Here is a 17933-nt window from a genome sequence, read left to right on the forward strand (position 1 = left end):
GGACAACTCAGTTCGGTTGCTCCTTGTGCAGTGAGATGAGAAGATCTCCAAGGATGGAGATGCTACAGCCTTGCTGAACCCTTCTCTCGGGAGGTGAGCACCCTCCTGAGAAAAAAATTCTCCATTGGTCCCCTGGCAATGCCCCGTGTTGTGACTTGTGTCTGTTTGGTGCTGTGCCTGTGCACCTCCTGGAGGAGTCTGGCTCCATCATCTCAGTGCCCTCTCACACGGGAGCTGGAGAGAGCTAGGGGAGCTCCCCTTCACCTTCTCGTTCCCAGGCTAAAACCAAAAGCGTTTCTGTCTGCCTCTCCTTGGACATGCCGTGCTCCAGGCCCCTCCTCGTCTCCATGGCCTCAGCTAGACTCACTCCACGAGACAGTGTCTGCCTTGTGCTGCCCTGAGGAGCCCCAGTGGGACACATGACTCCAGAAGTGGGGGGGCTCAATGGGGCTGAATATAGGTTGTCTGTAAAGGAGGTTGCTGCTTAGTGTTTTCTTCTCCTCTGAGACAGGAGGTTTGGGGTGAGGCGGGAAGCAGCCTAATGTAGGGGTTCATATTGAGTTTCAGAAAATTCATTCCATAATTCTTAGCCATCTTGTGCCCTTTTCGGAGAAGAAATTCCTCATCTTGAGCCTGCAGGGTGGTGAAACATGGCATGTCAGATGACGGATTATTTCTCCCTGAATATCGTGCCACTTTAGAAAAGTCATCAGCACACTCAAATCTAGCCTGAGGAGGAGCGGCTGGAACAATAGGAAGAGGAAATAAAGAATGAAAGAAATAGTTGTTAGGTGGTTTGCAGCTGTCCGAGTTTCAAGTTGAGAGCTTCAGAGCTGGCAAACAGGCAGCAACTTTGAATTAGACCCGTTCTTGTACAGGCATCACATACCATCGACAAAAGGGCCTAGGAATTTCAGGAAGTCAGAGACTCCTAGGCAACCCTGAAGGTGCTCCTCCAGGCGGGACAGAAGGAGTCCACATGCACGTGCACAGCCCAGACACACGTGCTAGGAGCCAAATCACTGCACAGCTGTCACGGCTATCCATGTATTCCTAGGGCTCAGTTCCACTGTAGCCAGATAGAAAGCTAGTTAAAAAAACCCTCTCCAAGGTCAAAATGTATCTATGAATTCTCAGAGAAACAAAAGCCTGGTTTGCCCTTGGATCCCGGAAAGCACATCTTGTAAACAAAGGAAGGGGCTTGCCAAATCACACAGCTAAAGCCGTCTCTCACTGCTGCAGATTCACTCCACTGCAGCAGATTTGGGGTTGAAGGAGCCACAGCATATCCAGGAAATTTTCAGTAGTCCACCCTAGCTAAGGCTAGGACTAGAAAGCATTATTCATGGTGCTTTCATGATTACTTATTGAAAGCTTCAAGGTCCTCACAAACAACTGCAAAGCAGACCCTTCCCCTCCTCCCCAGTCCAGGCTCCTTCCGAGCTTTCCCATGGGCTTGATATTGGTGCTTGGGCTCATCCCTATGGGTTAAGTTGCCATGCAGTCGCTCTTCCCTGTTTCGGTTGGCAACACCTTCCCACCAAGCAGCTGTACGAGGTTTAGCCCAAGGGGGCTCTCACCCCCAGTGGGACCTTCCAGCTGATACCACAACACAAAGTTAAAGTATCTCACACATGCTAATTAATGGCAACTCCAGTCTAAAGAACTTGGTCAACGTATGCAAGGTACCCGGAATATCTGTGTCGATGGGAATTACAGCTAGGTTCTTCCAGCAGGCTTTCAAAGCTCAGGATTTATATTTCTGCACCAAATGAGGTTTTCTCCCTTTCTATCCTTCAACTCTGCCTTCAGCCGGTCGCTTCAAGGCAAAAGACATGCCTTTCTAAGGAAGCCAAGCAGCTACCCTGCAGCATACCCTCTGCAGCAGCGTTTTGTTCAAGGGCCAAGCTGACTGCCAGCCAGTAATGACACCAGCCTTTCGGGGACAGGAGGGCATGCAAGAGAGCAGGCCAGACAGCATGGGGCCATTTTTCACTTTTCAGGCTCATTCGGATCTCTTACAGCAGCAAATGTCTCACACGTGCAGACATCTGCTCCTGAATCACAAGATGACAGTTTTACTCCACCTGGACACTTGGGACACCAATTTTGTTTTGTTTGCACTGGCATAATTTCAGACCGTTATACTGGAGTTACCAAAGGTTTGATCCCAAGAGGCTAAAGTCAAGTCCAAATCAAGTTCTCCCATTGCCTGAAAGTGCCTTATTTTCACTGTGCTTCATTGCTCCTCTTGGTGAGGATCAGAGTCAGTCAGTCAATACCGGTTTGCCTGGCAGAGTACAGCAAGGAAAGCCATATGTTTCATACCCCCGCAGATTCCAGCAAAACCAGGACTCCAGGCTTGTACCTGAAGAAGAGGTAGTTGCTTCTGCCATCCTGAAAACAGGGGCAGATCAAAACTAACAAACACTCAGGCGTTATTAAGACCCCGTGACATTCAGAAACTGGGGAAAAAACAGCCCTTACTTCATGATACAGCTAATATTCAGCCACTAGATATGCACATAAGCTAATCTGCGCTGAATCAGCCAAAACAAAGCACTTCTCACAATTGTGAGTGCCCTGCGTCAGGTATCTGCAGACACTTGTTTGACTGGCCACAAGTCTAATTTGCTCCGAGCCAGCGATTTCACTCATCAAGACCATCTGAAAAGCAGCTTCCATTTTCAGAGTGAAATAAATTCAGACTCCCTGCTGGGAATTTTCATGCCTGTATTTAGACTTCCCCTTGTCATTGAAGACCTAGACTACTACAGCCGCAGACTTCTTAGAGAAGTCCCTTGATTGCAGTCACTTGTGCTGCCCAAAACCTCCGGATTGGCACCAGCCAGCCAGCAGCACAGCACCTGCCACGCAGGCCAACAGCGCGTTAAGCCGGGCTCGGGAGAAGCTCAGCAGCGCTCCTTAAAACAGGGCTGAATGTGGTCCAGGGGAGTTTTAGGTAAGTTTTGCGCCCTGAGCAGGAAACCATTTCAGGTCTTGGGAAGGCGTCTATTCACATCTCCCAGCCCTCTCACCTTGCCCACGGGCAACAGCTGGGGCTCAGGTGACGCCGAAGAGGGCGGAAGGTGCCACCGACGAATGAAGAACATTTCATTCTGAGTACTGTTGCTGCTGAGGATGGCTGTGCAGAACAGCTTGCAGGTGGACAAGGCTGCCCTTCCAGAGACAAAAATGCATCCTTCAGGAAGCAGCCAACTCCAGGACAACCACCGCTGCAGCTGACTGTCATGAAGAGGAGGGGGAAAGATCACTGCAACACCTTTGGACACACTGGCTGGTTGGTTTCTGCGACACGGCCGTTTGGAGCATTTTCACTCTGACCTGTCATCTGCATCGCCCCGAGCTGTTCAACGCTATCACATCTGCCTCAGGAACATCACGTTGAGGCAAGGGTTTTGAGGCAAGGTCCCTCACCTGCGACTTGTGAAAAAAGGAATGGTTTTTTCTGCCTAGTAAAGGCAAGTCTGTGACGAAAGTATATTACCTAGGAGAACTGCGTTTGATTTTATGGTCTGTGCCATTTCATTTACTGCTCCTCCCCGCAAAATCCCAGCATAGCTGGCAAGGGTTGCTGTGACGTGTCTCAGCTAGGTGAGTCCCCCTCCGCTCCTCTGCTCCTCCATCTGCTGCTCCCATGCTGCTCTACATCTAGTACTGTAGCACTTACACTCGTATTGTACGGAGCTAATGAAAAAAAGCAGTACACTAACAATACAGGTTTTTTCCCTTTCCGATTCTGTTCCAGAGCAATGAAGCAGTTTAGATAACTACTCTACATTGGAGAGGTATGCCAATGTTAGTAATAGCCTAACACACGTCTCTTCACCTCACACACATATCCTTGTCTTTAAAACACCTGCACCAAGCCAGCAGGAACCACTGAAAAAATAATCCGTTCTTTCACTATGTAATGGCCTACATTCTCTTTTTAGCACGTTGTCATGTGCCTCAAGTCTCTGAGTTGAAACCTTTTGTCACATACCCTTTAATACCCATTTCTACTAGGAGTCCTTTAACTGGTATAATCAAACAGAAATGGCCAATATCAGGAAGATTAGATACAATTTGCCTAGGAAAATATGGCATTTCTTAGATTTCTCTGGGTACCTAATGAGTTTTGAGCGTAAGACGCAGAAACAATCTGCACAGTGAGAACCAAAGATTAGAATCGAAGATTATGCAGAAGGGAAGTAGATTAAAAAGAGGTTTTAAATGGGAGAAGTATTCAAATACACAAACACACAAACATGCACCACACACACGGAGGCTTGAGGCAGCTGTTGCCGTGCCCTTGGTTCCCGTGCGAGTACTCTTCACCTAGTGTGATGGCATACGTTTTAAAGCCAAGGACGCTGAAAGAAATAATGCATTTGCAGCCCCAGACAAAAGCAACAACCCTGCACGTAAGAACAAAAGCAGATGGGACACATCTGTGTCTTTGGGGATTAAGTGACATATGGCAGTGAGACGCTTTACGTTCTCCGAAATCTGCAAAATACACAAACTAAGGTGAATGCTTTCTTATAGCTACCAAAGCAGTAAAGCACGCCACGTTTTGGTAAGAGATACTGCAATTTCAACTATTAATGCTGATGAAGTTGCCTGTGAAATAACCTGCATTTTCAGTGATATTACCCCTGTTACTTCCCCCCATAATTGATTATTGCATATGCTGTTTATCTCTCTGTGACCATTCCACATGCATTCCCGAAGAAATAACTAAAATCCCTGTAAGAGTTCAGTGATAAGCTAAGCAGAGGTAAATAATAGAGGGTTAGTTACCTCATAAAAGTCTGCAGGTTTTTAGGAAAATATATGAGGCTCTAGGAGTTAGACAGCTCTGATACCCAAAGGTTTTCCTCATGCTTTTTTGCTGTGTAAATGTTCCAGTCATACTGAGATTGCAGGCATTCATTATACAACGAAACATAATAAGATCTATGAGTATAAGGACACTGGTTTTCAGAAAAGGCCAGAATTCCCCTCAATTTCCTTTAGGAAACAGTAATAAAAAAGAAAAGAGCAGCAGGAATGTGGCAAAAGAACAGTACAGAGAGAGAAACAAAGTATGCAGATGTGGTGGAGTATCTGCACAAAGTGCAAGGGGAGTGAATAAGTACCACAACAATGATATCACAGGAACTGAGGAACACCATGAACAAGAGAAGGAATGATCAATAAGTACAGTTAATGTTGCTCAGAACATCTTGGGAATCCATGCCCTTCCACCCAACCCCCTGGTGACGTTTCCTTATTTAATAAATACTTGTGTGCAGCAAGCCATTTTGTGAGCCACACCAGTGACGCTCAGTCAAGGAGCAGACCACTTCTGGAACGAAACTGGGAAGCTGGCAAGAACTGGACTTTTGCCCCAGGGCCCAGGGAGGTTTTTATTAAAAAAAACCAAAAAACAAAAAACAAACCAACAAAAAAAAACCACCCCAAAATTGATTTTCAGCTGTGCCGCCAGATCAGATATCTGAGTCGCATCAAGATCATCATGCCTAAGCAAGCCACAAAGCATGCAGGCCAATTGAGACAGCTCTCCTCACCATCACTGGCGTCAGGGCATGGGGAGTTTGGTCCAGACTTGAGCTTGGGCATGCCCAGCTGCTGACTTGGAGCTGACATCAGCCAGCTCCAGCTTGACCTAATTAAACTGCACTGTCTCAGAGAATTCAAAACCCTTCATAGACAGCACGAAGGCTCAAAGTCACTGTGAAAAACTACCTGTGCAAGCCCCATCAGAGACACCTCTCTCCTTCTAGTTACTGATCCACACTTTACCCAAACAGCTGGATGCAAGTATTAACCTGCTTCCAGGTTTGCTCTAAGGAGCTCTCTGCAGCTCAGCTACCAAAGCTCTGCTGATTTTTTTTAAGACACAAAGATCCCATGTTTAACTCTTCCTCTCTTTGCCTAACCCTGGCTGGACATTGCAGCATGTCCGCATTTGACGAAGATGATGAAATCCCCTGTGCAGACCAGGCATGTGGAAGGAGAGACAGCCCAGACTGTAAGCTAACAGCAAGGTGGCTTGCTTTCTTTTCTGCCCAAATAATTCAAGACAGGCATGATGCAGGGGAATGAAGGAGGAGAAGGACAGCTATTCACAGGCGTGTAAAGCAGGAGATCTGCACCTCAGAAATAAGCCCACAGGGAAGCTGCCACCTCCTGCTTCCTTGTTACAAGTTCATCTTCCCTATCACAGGACTCCCTGATCCAGCAGAGGCCACAGCAGCATCCTCCCTGCGAAGTTCCCTGGTCTCACAGTAATACATTTGGAGGGGCCAAAATTTACCTGGTAGAGAGGAGAAGGTAGCATACTGCAATAGAGAAACAGTTCCTAGGAGGTTACCTTGCTGTGCTACTCACATCAACTCCGTGCTAGAAAGAAAGACACAATTCAATAAGAGCATGTGTGCCCAAGAGATTTTGAGAGCAGTTTATCGATCATGTCGCTCAAACAGTGGGCATCACAGTGTGGGCTTCTTGCAGACTTCTTTGCAGGAGAGAGAGAAGAGATTCGAAGAGGTACCTAAGAAATCAGTCTGCTCCATGACTACCTCTACTGTTCATAAAGCTCTTCACACAGCTGTCTGGGGACCCTATTCCTGCCATGGATTAATTAATTGGCCTTGTGCCTTCCAGGTGTCTGCAAACTGTAGGAGCAGTTTAGGGGATCCACCACTCAGGTTAATCAGAGAGTAAAGCTGGAGGGACCTGATGCGCTGCCTATCTCAGGCCATTGCATGTCACCTAATCACCCCATAGCTAGTCCAGCAGCTTTTTGGTTTAAGCAAATTCTCAAGAAAGACATCCAGCAGCCCTGATGTGAGGACACCAAGACGGAGCAGCCCTTTTTCTAGATGTTTGCTACATTTTCTGCTAGAAATGAAATCTGTGCTTCATGTCCAGCTTCTTTTTTTTCTTTTTTTTTTTGATTTCAGCTCCGAGCCACAGATGGCTTTGATGCCCTTTCCACAAAAGTAGAGAGCCCTTTAGCATCCAAAGCACATTACTGCAGAGTCTGTCAATACTTGCTATTCTTCCCACTAGAAACAGAGCTCACCTCACTCTGTGACAGGAGGCCACTTTTGCACATGCTCATTACCTCTTAGACTTACTATAAGCAAACTCTCTGAGGATGCCCTCTGCCTTGACACCACTGCAGCCACGCCGGCCATGTGTTATTCCGAGCACAGCTCCTTCCCCAGGCTCTCTCTGCCATCAGCAGGCTCATGCACCTTATGCTACCAGGTGTCCAAAAGGAGTACAGCAACAATCACCACCTTTGCCCAGAGAAAGATAACAGTAGGTAGAAGCCTTGATCAGACTAGATTTGTTCCTACTGAATGGCCTTCGCTGCTGTGATGTTCACAAGCATTATCCAAGAAAAAGATCTGTATTAACAGTCAGTTATTTCTTTATTTTAGGTAGAAGGTTACAGGATTGGGTTTCCACCCCGATGATGTTTTGCCAGGGGTCACTCTAGTTCTTCATCTTCTCTCTTTCAATTTCTCTTTACGTGCAACTTGTCAGACTTCAGTAAGCCAACGCTGATGAATCCCTCCACTGCAAGGCCAGGAACTCCAATGTGCAGAAGCACCAGAACTGAGGCGACTCCCATGGCATAGGGCTAGGAGACACCATCAAAAGAAAATTTTTACATAACCACAGATTGGCTGAGGTTGGAAGGCAATCCAAGGCTCTTCCAGAGATTGCCTAGTCCAAACGCCATGCTCCAAGCAGAGGCAGCACGAGCAGGTTGCCCAGGGCTGTGCCCAGTTGGATTTTGAATATCTCCAGGGATGGAGACCACAGAACCTCTCTGGACAACCTGTTTCAGTGTTTGATCACACCTACGATAAAAAAGCTTTCTTTTCCCTACGTTTAAATGGAATTTCTTGTGTTTTGATTCATGCCCATTGTCTCTTGTCACAAGCATCACTGAGAAGAGCCTTGTTCCATCTTCTTTATATTCCCCATCAGGTATTTATACACATGAATAAGTTCCCCCCTAGCCTTCTCTTCGCCAGCCTGAACAGTCCCAGCTCTTTCAGCCTCTCCTCATATGACAGATGCTCCAGTCTCTTCACCATTTTCATGGCCTGTCACTGTGCTTGCTCTGCTATGTCCATATCTCTCCTGCACTGAGGAGACCAGCACTGGACACAGTACTCCAGATACGGCCTCACCAGTGCTGAGTAGAGGAGAAGGATCACCTCCCTTGACCCGCCGGCAATGCTCTGCCTAATGCAGCCCAGGATGCCATAGACCTTCTTTGCCATGACTGCACATTGCTGGTGCATATTCAACTTGTTTTCCCACCAGGACTCCCAGGGGGGCCCCCAGCAAGTACTGGTGCATGGGGTGATTTCTCCCCAGGTGCAGGACTCTGCACTTCCCTTTGCTGAACCGCATGAGGTTCCTCTCTGCCCATCTCTCCAGCCAGCTGAGGTCCCTCTGAATGGCAGCACAGCCCTCTGGTGTACCAGCCACTCCTCTGGGTTTTGTGCCATCTGCAAATATGCTGAGGGTGCCCTCCGTCCCATCATCCAGATCACTGATTAAGACGTTAAACAGTATTGCCTCTAGTATCAGCCCCTGGGGGACACCACTAGTGACTGGCCTCCAGCTGGGCTTTGTGTTGCTGCTCACAACCCTCTGAGCTTGGGAGTTAGCCAGTTTTCATTCCACCTCACCACTGTCCATACTTCATCTCTTTGTCAATGAGGATGTTACGGCAGACACTGTCAAAAGCCTTACTAAAGTTAAGAGAAACAGCATCCACTCCTCTTCCCTGAATTTTTAATGAGATATAGTTTTTTTTTTTTCCTGCTGATTCAAAGCTAATTCAGCAATAAGGGGGGCACTGGCTGAAGCTGTGGGTCATAAGAGGCTCTCTGCTCCTCAGGGGCCTGCATCAAGCAAGCATTGCTTGCTAATGCCCACCAGCAGTTATTTGCAGGTAAAGACTCTCTCACAACAGACCTAGGCAGGTAAGTCTGGCATTGCTTTTGGGAGACTGACTTGGCAACCTTAAAAATTGGCTTCCAACTTCCAGCCTCGTTTAAAATTTCATATCAGGCACCAGGGAGCTCACAGTGCCAGGGACTGAGGTAGAGATTTCTGTGGCTGGGGGGTTGGCAGCAGTAATGCTTATCCTGTCGCTGCTCCCGAGAGGCCTCGGCTTCCCCATCACCAGCAAACACTCCACTTAGCACTCAGAGATGTAATGTCACAAAGCACTAGCACAGGCATTAGAGGGATAAAAAGCAGGAATCTCTCCGGAGTATGAAACACTAAGCATTTTAAGATTGAAAGAAGTTTATAGAAACACAGTTTTGACCTGTTGCCCTTCTCCATTCCTGCTCCAGAGCCACTGCAATGGGGATATAGCAGCCTGATTAGACAAGCGAAGCCTTTGCAACACCAACAGCTGCCCCGGCAATTTGCCAGGAGACCACAAAGGCTCCACCGCTTCTGAACCTACGCAATTTTGTAAACAAAACCAAAGAGCACACAAACATATGGCAACGAGCACCAGCTCAGCAGGCTCAGAACAGATCAGCTGGGCTATGTTAACAGTTGCAGATACAAGAGGTCACCAAGTAACAGGACCACGCTGCAGAAGGGAGAAGTGAAGAAGGGGTGGAGGACCGGGTGCAAACATCTTGTGCTGGGTTACTTCAGCTCGCAAGGTTTATCGGGGCAAGGGGCCCGGTTACAGCACGGCTGGAGCACACAGCGCAAAGTCAGCTGCCCGGGGTACACAGCAAAGGGTTGTGCCCAAATCTCCCCCGTCAGCCCCCTGGGGTGGATGGTTTACTGCACATCGTCAGCGATGGTACCAGCTGCAGCGGCGACCTGAAGAGCCTGGCAAAGGGCACGTTTTGATAGTAAAAGCTGAGGTAGACTGTTTCAAAGGGAGGTTAAAGGTGAACACGACAGGAGTGCTAAGGATGAGGCATGGTGCAGGTGGTCATCCTTTCCCTGAAGCACAGCAACGTGACATGCTGCAGGGAGAGAGAGGGCAGCGCGTTGGCTCGGAGCACGGGCCCTCTTTCCAAAGGAAAATGTGATGTGATCTTCACCGGTCTCCTTCCCACACAAGGACCTTGCAAGGGAGGCAGGGGGTTACATACTAAAATTATAACAGAGGATCTAAATAATTTCCTAGCAGGGAAGTTTGCCAGAGCTGGTGGAGTAGAGAAACTGTGGCCAGGGCTTGTCTTCAAAGAGAGTGAAAATGTTGGAGCAGCTCTGTTACATCTGCTTCTCTGGTTCTCCATGACCATATAATATATTATTCAAAGGCATAAAAGGCCCATGAAGATGACATGTTGGTATAACTCACCAAAATAAATAAAAATACCCTCCCTCCTTGCTAACTAGGCACCGTCATACTGGAAAGCCACAAAGATCCCTCCAGCATCAGGAACACTGAAGGGAACACTAATTAAAGACATTTATAAACTGAATGATATTATTAATTTTAAAAGGCGTCGCTGCTGTGGTGGAGAGCAGCCTGCCCCAGGCTTGCAGGGTTCGCTGAGCGCATCAGGGGACCGGGGAAGGAGGAACTGGTTGTTACAGTTTGTGTGGCTTGTCAAAAGCTATTCATCTCACCACTGTTAGAAGAGTCCCAGGGTCACTGTGAAAAGCTCTGCTCACGTGTTACAAAAAAGTCACACACAAGACTCTAGGAGCTGCAGCGCATAAGGAAAAAAAAAAAAAGAAAAAAGCTTTGTTCCAAAGTAATAATAATACAAAGTGCAGATTCCTTGGCAGGGACAACTCAGGGAGTACACACTCGTGCTGGCAGGATGAATTTGGCCTCAGCGAACATGCAGCCTCTGAGCCTCACCCCGTTTGGTGCAGCTCTTAGGTAGAGCCCGGGTAGTCACAGCCCAGAGCATCTGCACCTGCACCCATTTTGGGGACAAACCCTTGCTTCCTGAACGTGCACGGAGAAGGGCTCCAGGTACTAACAGGACCTGTCAGTGATGCTAGGTAAACACAGGGTATGTTCAGGTAATGACACCAGCTCTGGCTCCGTGGCAGCTGGTTTCTGGAAGCAGCAAATAAGAGCCCTCTGGCCGCTTTCCAAGAAGGTGCCCTTTGGCTTCAGAGCCTGGTCTCCCTGCACCATCAGCAGGAGGGCTCCCAGTTGAGTCCAGTTTTTCTGTGTGACTGACGCACGACAGAAAAGCTCTGTCAGCACCCCTATGGGCAGAATTAGAGATCCTTACTTTTCAGGAAACCGGTTTCAAGTTAAAAAGACATTCAGAGACATTTTTTCAGGCAAACAAACAACATGGACTGTGTGACCATCTGAATGACAGATGTTTACCATCTTTCTTTTCCCTTAGTCTCTCAGCAGGGTGAAGGCCAGAGACGCTTGTACAGAGATCTGCTGAGAAACTACAGTCGTCTTGAACGACCTGTGGTGAACGACTCCCAACCTCTGGTAGCTGAGCTTCAGCTTTCTTTGCTGCAGATAATTGATGTGGTAAGTCCCTGGCAGTTCTGCTCTCTATTGCACCCATTCGGCGTAACAAATCTCATCTCTGGTGTAAAGACCACGCGTTTCCTCTTGGCCAGACTATCAGAGAGAAAAGCAGACTGGATTTAGCCAAGCATCCTCCCTAAGCGCTAGAGTACGTGCTTTGACACTTTGGAGGAGTGAATATCCTTCTAAACTCAAAGCCATCTCTGATACAACATGAGCTGCAAGCAGATTAATTATGTAGTTTTTCCATTCATTTTAAACAGAAGAAAACCTCCAAACCATTTCAATAAATTAGAAGCTATGTGTTACTACAAATTAGTAATGGCATGTTATTCCTAGAACCGTCCAGGATGCAATAACTGGAGACTGCGTGCAGTCTGCAGAGCTACCAGCACTGCATTTGCACCTTTTCATTAGACATTACAATAGTGCTGTCCTCTTCATCCATCACACCTTTACCATGCACTTAGGAATCACAAGAGCGTGCACAGAGCAAAATCTGGAGGCACACCCCGACGATTGTCTTGACTGATGCCTCTGCAACATGCTTTTGCAGAACTGATGATCTGACCCAGGGAAAATTTTAACACAGTGATCCAAGCCAGGATCCCCTTTTCATCACAAAGAGGATTTTATATGACAACTCATTATCTTTAATGGCATTTCATTCATATACATGCAAAAACCAATCCAGAAGAACAGGTTTGGCCACCTTTAGCTGTCAATACAACAAACTGCTGAACATCTCTTTCTCCATCTTACCATTCCTGCAATCAGTGGCGTAGGCTCTTTTCCCATGCAGTCTCACTGCCCAGGAGGGAAGAAGGAAGAGAAAGAATAACTTTCAAACTTTTGGACAGCTTCAACCCCATTTGACAGAGGACCCAAAGTTTTAAATTTCCTACAATCTTTCTGAAAGTCTGTAGGAGACCAGATGCTCTCCCCAGAGGGGAAAGCTGGCCCCTAAAAATGAAGCTCCCTAGCACTGGGTAGAGATGCCACGTGAGCACGAGTGGCAGGACCAGCTAGTTGTGGTTCTCCTGGCAGCAGGCAACAGCCACTCAGGCAGGACAAGAAGCTTTCTGCTTTGAAATATTAGATATCGCATGGAGCTGGAAGAGAGAAGAGTGCAGTAGTCCCAACCGAAGTCCCTCACATTCATGGCAGGAGCTCACAGTCCTCGACTTGAATGAAAGAGCAAAGAAACCCCCCAGCCAATTTTAGGTAAATTTCACTGGGTCATTCCAGGGTTAGCAGAGGCTAATCTTAAATCTCAGCTCAAAAGGTCTTCCTCCAAACTCACTGTGGCATTTTCCTTTTTTGCTGTTATCTTCATGCAATAATTTGAGGGCTGGAGTAGTGTGGAGGGCTTTTTACCATTAGAAACGGGACTATGCATTTTCAAAGTCAGTTAGGAGGAGGAAAGAGCTACATAAAACCCACTTTGGGGGGATGCTATGCTGGATCTACAGCTGGGTTTTCATGTTCCCGCATGAAATATTTCCTTTCAACAGACAGCATTTTTTAAGCTCTTTACCTCCTTTACGTCACGGTTGTCCGTTCCAAAGAATTAGATTTATCTTCTCCCTTTTGGTGATTCAGAGTAGGAAACAGGTCATCTAAATGGACATATGCACCTGCAACAATGCTTTGCTCCCCTCCACCTCTGCACACACCACGGATGCTAGAAGTTCATCAGCTCAAAGCGGTAATGACTCGTTCCAGACTCATGGTCTTGCATACTGCGGTCATGGTGTCTTTAAAAGCCAGCTGGAGTAACCTGGGGTGTATATCTTACACTACGTAAAAAAAGGTGCTTCTCTCCTCAGGGCAGTGACAGAAAATCCTTTGTATATGGGCTAAACTACAGCTTCCTCCTTCATGCCATACAATAGTAGTTTAATAAGGAGCCCATACCAGGGACACTTCCAGTCCAGCACAGGTTGTTCAGCATCACCTGAGCTATATGGGCACATTTACAGGGGAAGTGTAGTGTCCTGGACAGCTATCTGGTCTGGTGTGGGACATATTTTAGTTTGAGGCTAACTGAAGGACGCGTTCCTCTCTCTGCACAGGGTGTTGCACGGGCTCTTTCTCCTTGTTGCCATCCCAGCAGGTGCACCATGCACCACCTCCAGCAGTGGAAATGTTGTTCAGGACATTCGAGCCAGCGCTGCTGGCAGTCAGTAATCTCTATTAGCTGACAGACGGGGAGGGAAACCAGACGGACAAATTTTCAGACAGACACAGATCTGAGGCAGGAACAGCAGCCTGCGGGCTAAGTGTAGGTCGGGCAGAACTTTTCTGAATTTAACTTTATCAGAAGCAGGAACAAACAGAGTTATGATGAGGGTAATGGTTCAAAGTGGAAACAAACTGCTATTGCCTGTCTAAGGAGGCACCTTCTCCAGATCCTACCTGTGTTCCCCAGCACTGCAGGAAGTCATGCAACTGGGGAATATTTCCTGGTGGTGCCAAGGAGAGCGTTACCTTGCAGCACCACAACAGCACAGGGTGCTGGGCAAGGTCCCAACCTTATGGGACTTCACGCACCATGCTCCCTGGGGAAGGAAAAAAGAATGCCACACTGAGGGGAATATGGATATTAAGGTCTAAAGAAGACATGATATTGTACAACGTTACTGCTGGACTCACGGGAATGTTTTACAAGTACTCACCATGACAGGTGCGAAAAAGTGAGGCCTGGACTATTTCCCTGTGAGAGGAACCAATATAAAGAAGAAAAACGTAAAGAAAAAAAGCAGTCCCTGCTTGCACAGAGGGACTCACTCTTTTCTCTTCACACAAACAGTCACTCTTTACTCTTGCCAAAGTCTGAAATCACATCTACCGTACACAAATCTAGGACAGGCTCCATGAAGTGGCTCCATGAAGTCTGTTTCCTAACCATACTGTCTCATAACCTAATCAACTCTGAATTCATCTTCTGCAGCCAACCAGCTGAAAACAGCATTTATGACAATCCAGATTCCTTTTGCTGCACAGAGAGGGAAGGTACCTCTGAGGTCCCTGTAGTTTGCTGAATAGCAATATCTAGTGACATTACCTAAAATTCCACCTCCTCTTCTCCCCTCCATTCAAAGCAAATTTCCAAGCATGGCTTCCTTAGGTTACGTTTCCTGCTGGCACCTGCCTGTATTGGCCTGCATGGGATCCTTTTTTGCTTTTTAGTGCTCAAAGCCAGCCATCACACTCAAAACTTTGAGGAACAAGTTCTCTGCTTGTCAGATAGACCCTAGGCAAAAAGGGTAGATGAATGGTAGGTGTCATTAGAGGTAGAATTGTTTCCAAAATTGTCTTAATTCACAACTAGAGCCAAGACAGAGCTCTCACTTCCAGTAAGCTCAGGGAACAAATGAGCAGAAGGGGGGCCAGTATGACCAGCTCTGCCAGAACTCCCGTTTCCAATTCCTGCTAGATACCATGCTCCAGCTCTTGCTGGAGAGGTATGTTTTAGCCAAAGCGTGTGACAGTGTGAGACACTTGCATCCCATTGAATAGCCTTCATTGCTACAAGAACTCCTGCCAGGTCACAGAAGTGCAGAGGTGTGCTTTTTCCCCCCCATGCCTTAAGAAAGTATCTAGACAACGATCCTCCTTTTAAACCCCAGCGGCATATGGGAGCAGACACACAGAGAGCAGAAATGGCTTGTGGCAGTCACCCCACAGCAGGGCTCAGCGCAGTTTGCCTTGTCCTCTAAGCATAGGTCAGCTTTGTCTGGAGCTGTCTCACGCGTACACTGTTGCTGGGGGCCGTTTTTGCCTAAGGTTTGTGCCCTGCCCCTTCCTTGCCTGAGCAGGGATTTGCCTGGTGGTCCCTCCCAGAGAGCCCCATTGAGCCCTGATGGCCCCAGCAAGTGTGCAGCGCCTCCAAGAGCACCAGGAATGGGACTCCTGTTCTTGCTTTGAGAGCCGAGCCAGGCCATCAGGCTGCAGTAGTCAAGAAACGAGGCATGACAGCAGGCCATTTTTCCTTGGCTCAGTGTGATAGCAGCCTGCTAGGTAGCAACCATTCGTCGTCATGAATGATGGCTTGTTTGCTCCTCCTGACATTTGTAGGGGAGCTTATCCGAATTGGTTTATATCCCTTATGTAGAATCACTAATGAGGAATTAAAAAAAAATACAGTTTTCATTTTCCAGCTTTCTTTCTTTTAGGGATATTATTCACTGTTACCTTTGGGTCAGTGCCTCAATAGACACCGCAACAACAGTCTTACTGCCCTTGATTCTCCGCAGGAGAAAGTTTGACTAGTTTTCAAGGCCACAAGTCTCCCCAAACTGCAAGCTTAAATCTACAAAGAGAAAAAAAAAAAGCCAACCAGCCAACCTACAGAAGAGTATCAAGAATAAAACCCCAGCCTGACTGTGAGTGTATCGCATGTTTTTAAAGACCCCTCTAAATAAAGAGTCTAATTTTAAGAAGATGGCTGCACCATGCTGCAGAGATAATAAATTCCTGAAAAGCCCTTTCCAAAAGCAAACACGTGGCTGAGGTTTCCAGTAATTGCTGCACTGTCAGTGTTGCAGAGACCATACTCTGACAAGCATGCTCGTTAGCCTGGTGCCCTCAGTGCTTGCAGAGTTCAGGGACGAGGGCAACGCCATCTCTGCCCAGCAGAGGTGGTGGCTCCAGGGCTTGCTGTGAGCCCAAGCACAGGTGACATCCCCCGCACCTCTGGCACCCGGCCCTTCACCCACGGCACCTCGGCACAAGCTGTGGCTGCCGGTGTCAAGAACCGCTCAGCCAGGCAGCGAATTCGGGCACAGGGTACCTTGGTGCCACCAGTGGCAGGAGCACCTCTGGTGCGGGAGCTGGACCTGCTCAGGGGTAGAAATCTCCAAGGCTGAAAAGTGGGGTGGGCAGAAGGGAGAGCTGAGGGCACAACTGGGAGAGGAAGAGAGAAGTATTGGCCTGACAAAATCATAGCAAAAAGGGGGCTGAGAGAGGCGACAGGCATCAGCAGGCGTCCAAGCGGATGCAAAGAAAAGGATTCTGCAGGTGAAGAGGGGACTGCACAGAGCTTATTGCAACCCAGAAAGCCCCTGAGCAACCTGAAACTGATCCAGGAAACAGGAACCCGCCTGCAGAGACACCGCGGGTGAGAGGAGATTCATTCATAAACCCTTTCTATTTCTGTCCTCTCTCAGCTGGTCTCTTTGAGTTCTCTTTGGAAAGATTTATTCCAGTTTATATTCTATTGAGACCTGCTTCTTTGAGCTTGAAAGTCCTTTTGGTCTATTTTGCTCATGAGACGGAGGAGGCGTGGGCAGAGCCACCCCAGAGGTCAGGTTGTGCATCTCCCCTTGCACGGCTCAGTCCCGTAGCGCTCTTCTCCTTCCTGCTCACCTCCCACCCCACTGTACCCCAGCGGGTGCCGGGCTGCCCAGGTACCTAACACACCATAGTCGTTCAGGTGCTTTTGTGGGAATTTCCTCCTGTTTCAGAGGGAATCACAACTACAAAAAGGGACTGCAAGTCCCCAGCGGGAAGCCACAAGAATACCAGGGGAAAAAAAACAACAACAAAAAACAGCCACCCACAGTAGGTCATTTTGCACTTCCAGAAGCCAAAAAAACCCCATTATTTTACTGTAGCAACAACCCCAAGGCAAATGCTATATCTGGAAAATTCAGCGTGCACTGTTTTGCTTTGATTACACAGTGGGTAACATGATTGCACATCCTACTGACACTGGGATTATCCCAGATGTGATCACATGCTTGCAAACAATCCCATTTAAACTGCAGAATTTGTCTCTGTGGTGCGTCAAAGCTCTTGAAAGGTTTGGAAAGCGGCAAGACAAACTCACGGAAGAGTTGACTGGGACAATGCAGAGCAAAGATTCGATCTATCTCCTGAAAACCAAGTCTTTGCATTGCCGTACGGGGAATCCAGCAAAAAAGATCTGCGCGTACTTGCCCTAAGCACGCAGGTGCGGTCATTACTGTTTTAAGCAGACTACAAGGTTAGCTGGTCTGACCCAGTGCAGCAGCCTTTATCTTCTCTACCAAGAACTTACCAAACTGCTGGGTTCAAGCTTTAGCTCACACTGTTTCTCCCTAAATCGGAAGCTACAGCTCAGCCTTGCAGGGTTTTTTTTCTTTCTTTTCTTTTTCTAAGGAAGCGATTATTGGGGGGACCATTTTTCACAGCAGGCAGCTCTCTTCGTCAGAGGCGCCTCACTTTGCCCGCTGGGCTTCCCAGGCGACGTGCTGCTCGGTTAGCAGGACCCTCGACCCCAGCCCGGGAGAGCTGGCGAGCAGCAGCCTCTTGGCTGGAGCTTGCACGGTTTGAACGAAATTTGCCAACGCCGAGGGCTGCCGGTCGGCAGGCTCTGTGCTGTGGGCTATGGGCCTGCCCTCTCCTCGAA

At 47.9% G+C, this 17933-nt stretch overlaps 1 protein-coding gene across 1 annotated transcript in view; it reads left to right on the forward strand.

Moving 5' to 3' along the window:
- Positions 1-6479: 6479 nt before the first annotated feature.
- LOC136995365 (neuronal acetylcholine receptor subunit alpha-7-like) overlaps positions 6480-17933 on the forward strand; it is a 52033-nt gene continuing 40579 nt past the window's right edge. Inside the window, exons 1-2 of the mRNA XM_067315989.1 lie at positions 6480-6558; positions 11400-11539. Coding sequence (XP_067172090.1) covers positions 6480-6558; positions 11400-11539 — 219 coding nt within the window. The remainder of the gene's footprint in view (positions 6559-11399; positions 11540-17933) is intronic.

This window comes from Apteryx mantelli, chromosome Z (assembly GCF_036417845.1).
Source record: "Apteryx mantelli isolate bAptMan1 chromosome Z, bAptMan1.hap1, whole genome shotgun sequence".
NCBI lineage: Eukaryota > Metazoa > Chordata > Aves > Apterygiformes > Apterygidae > Apteryx > Apteryx mantelli.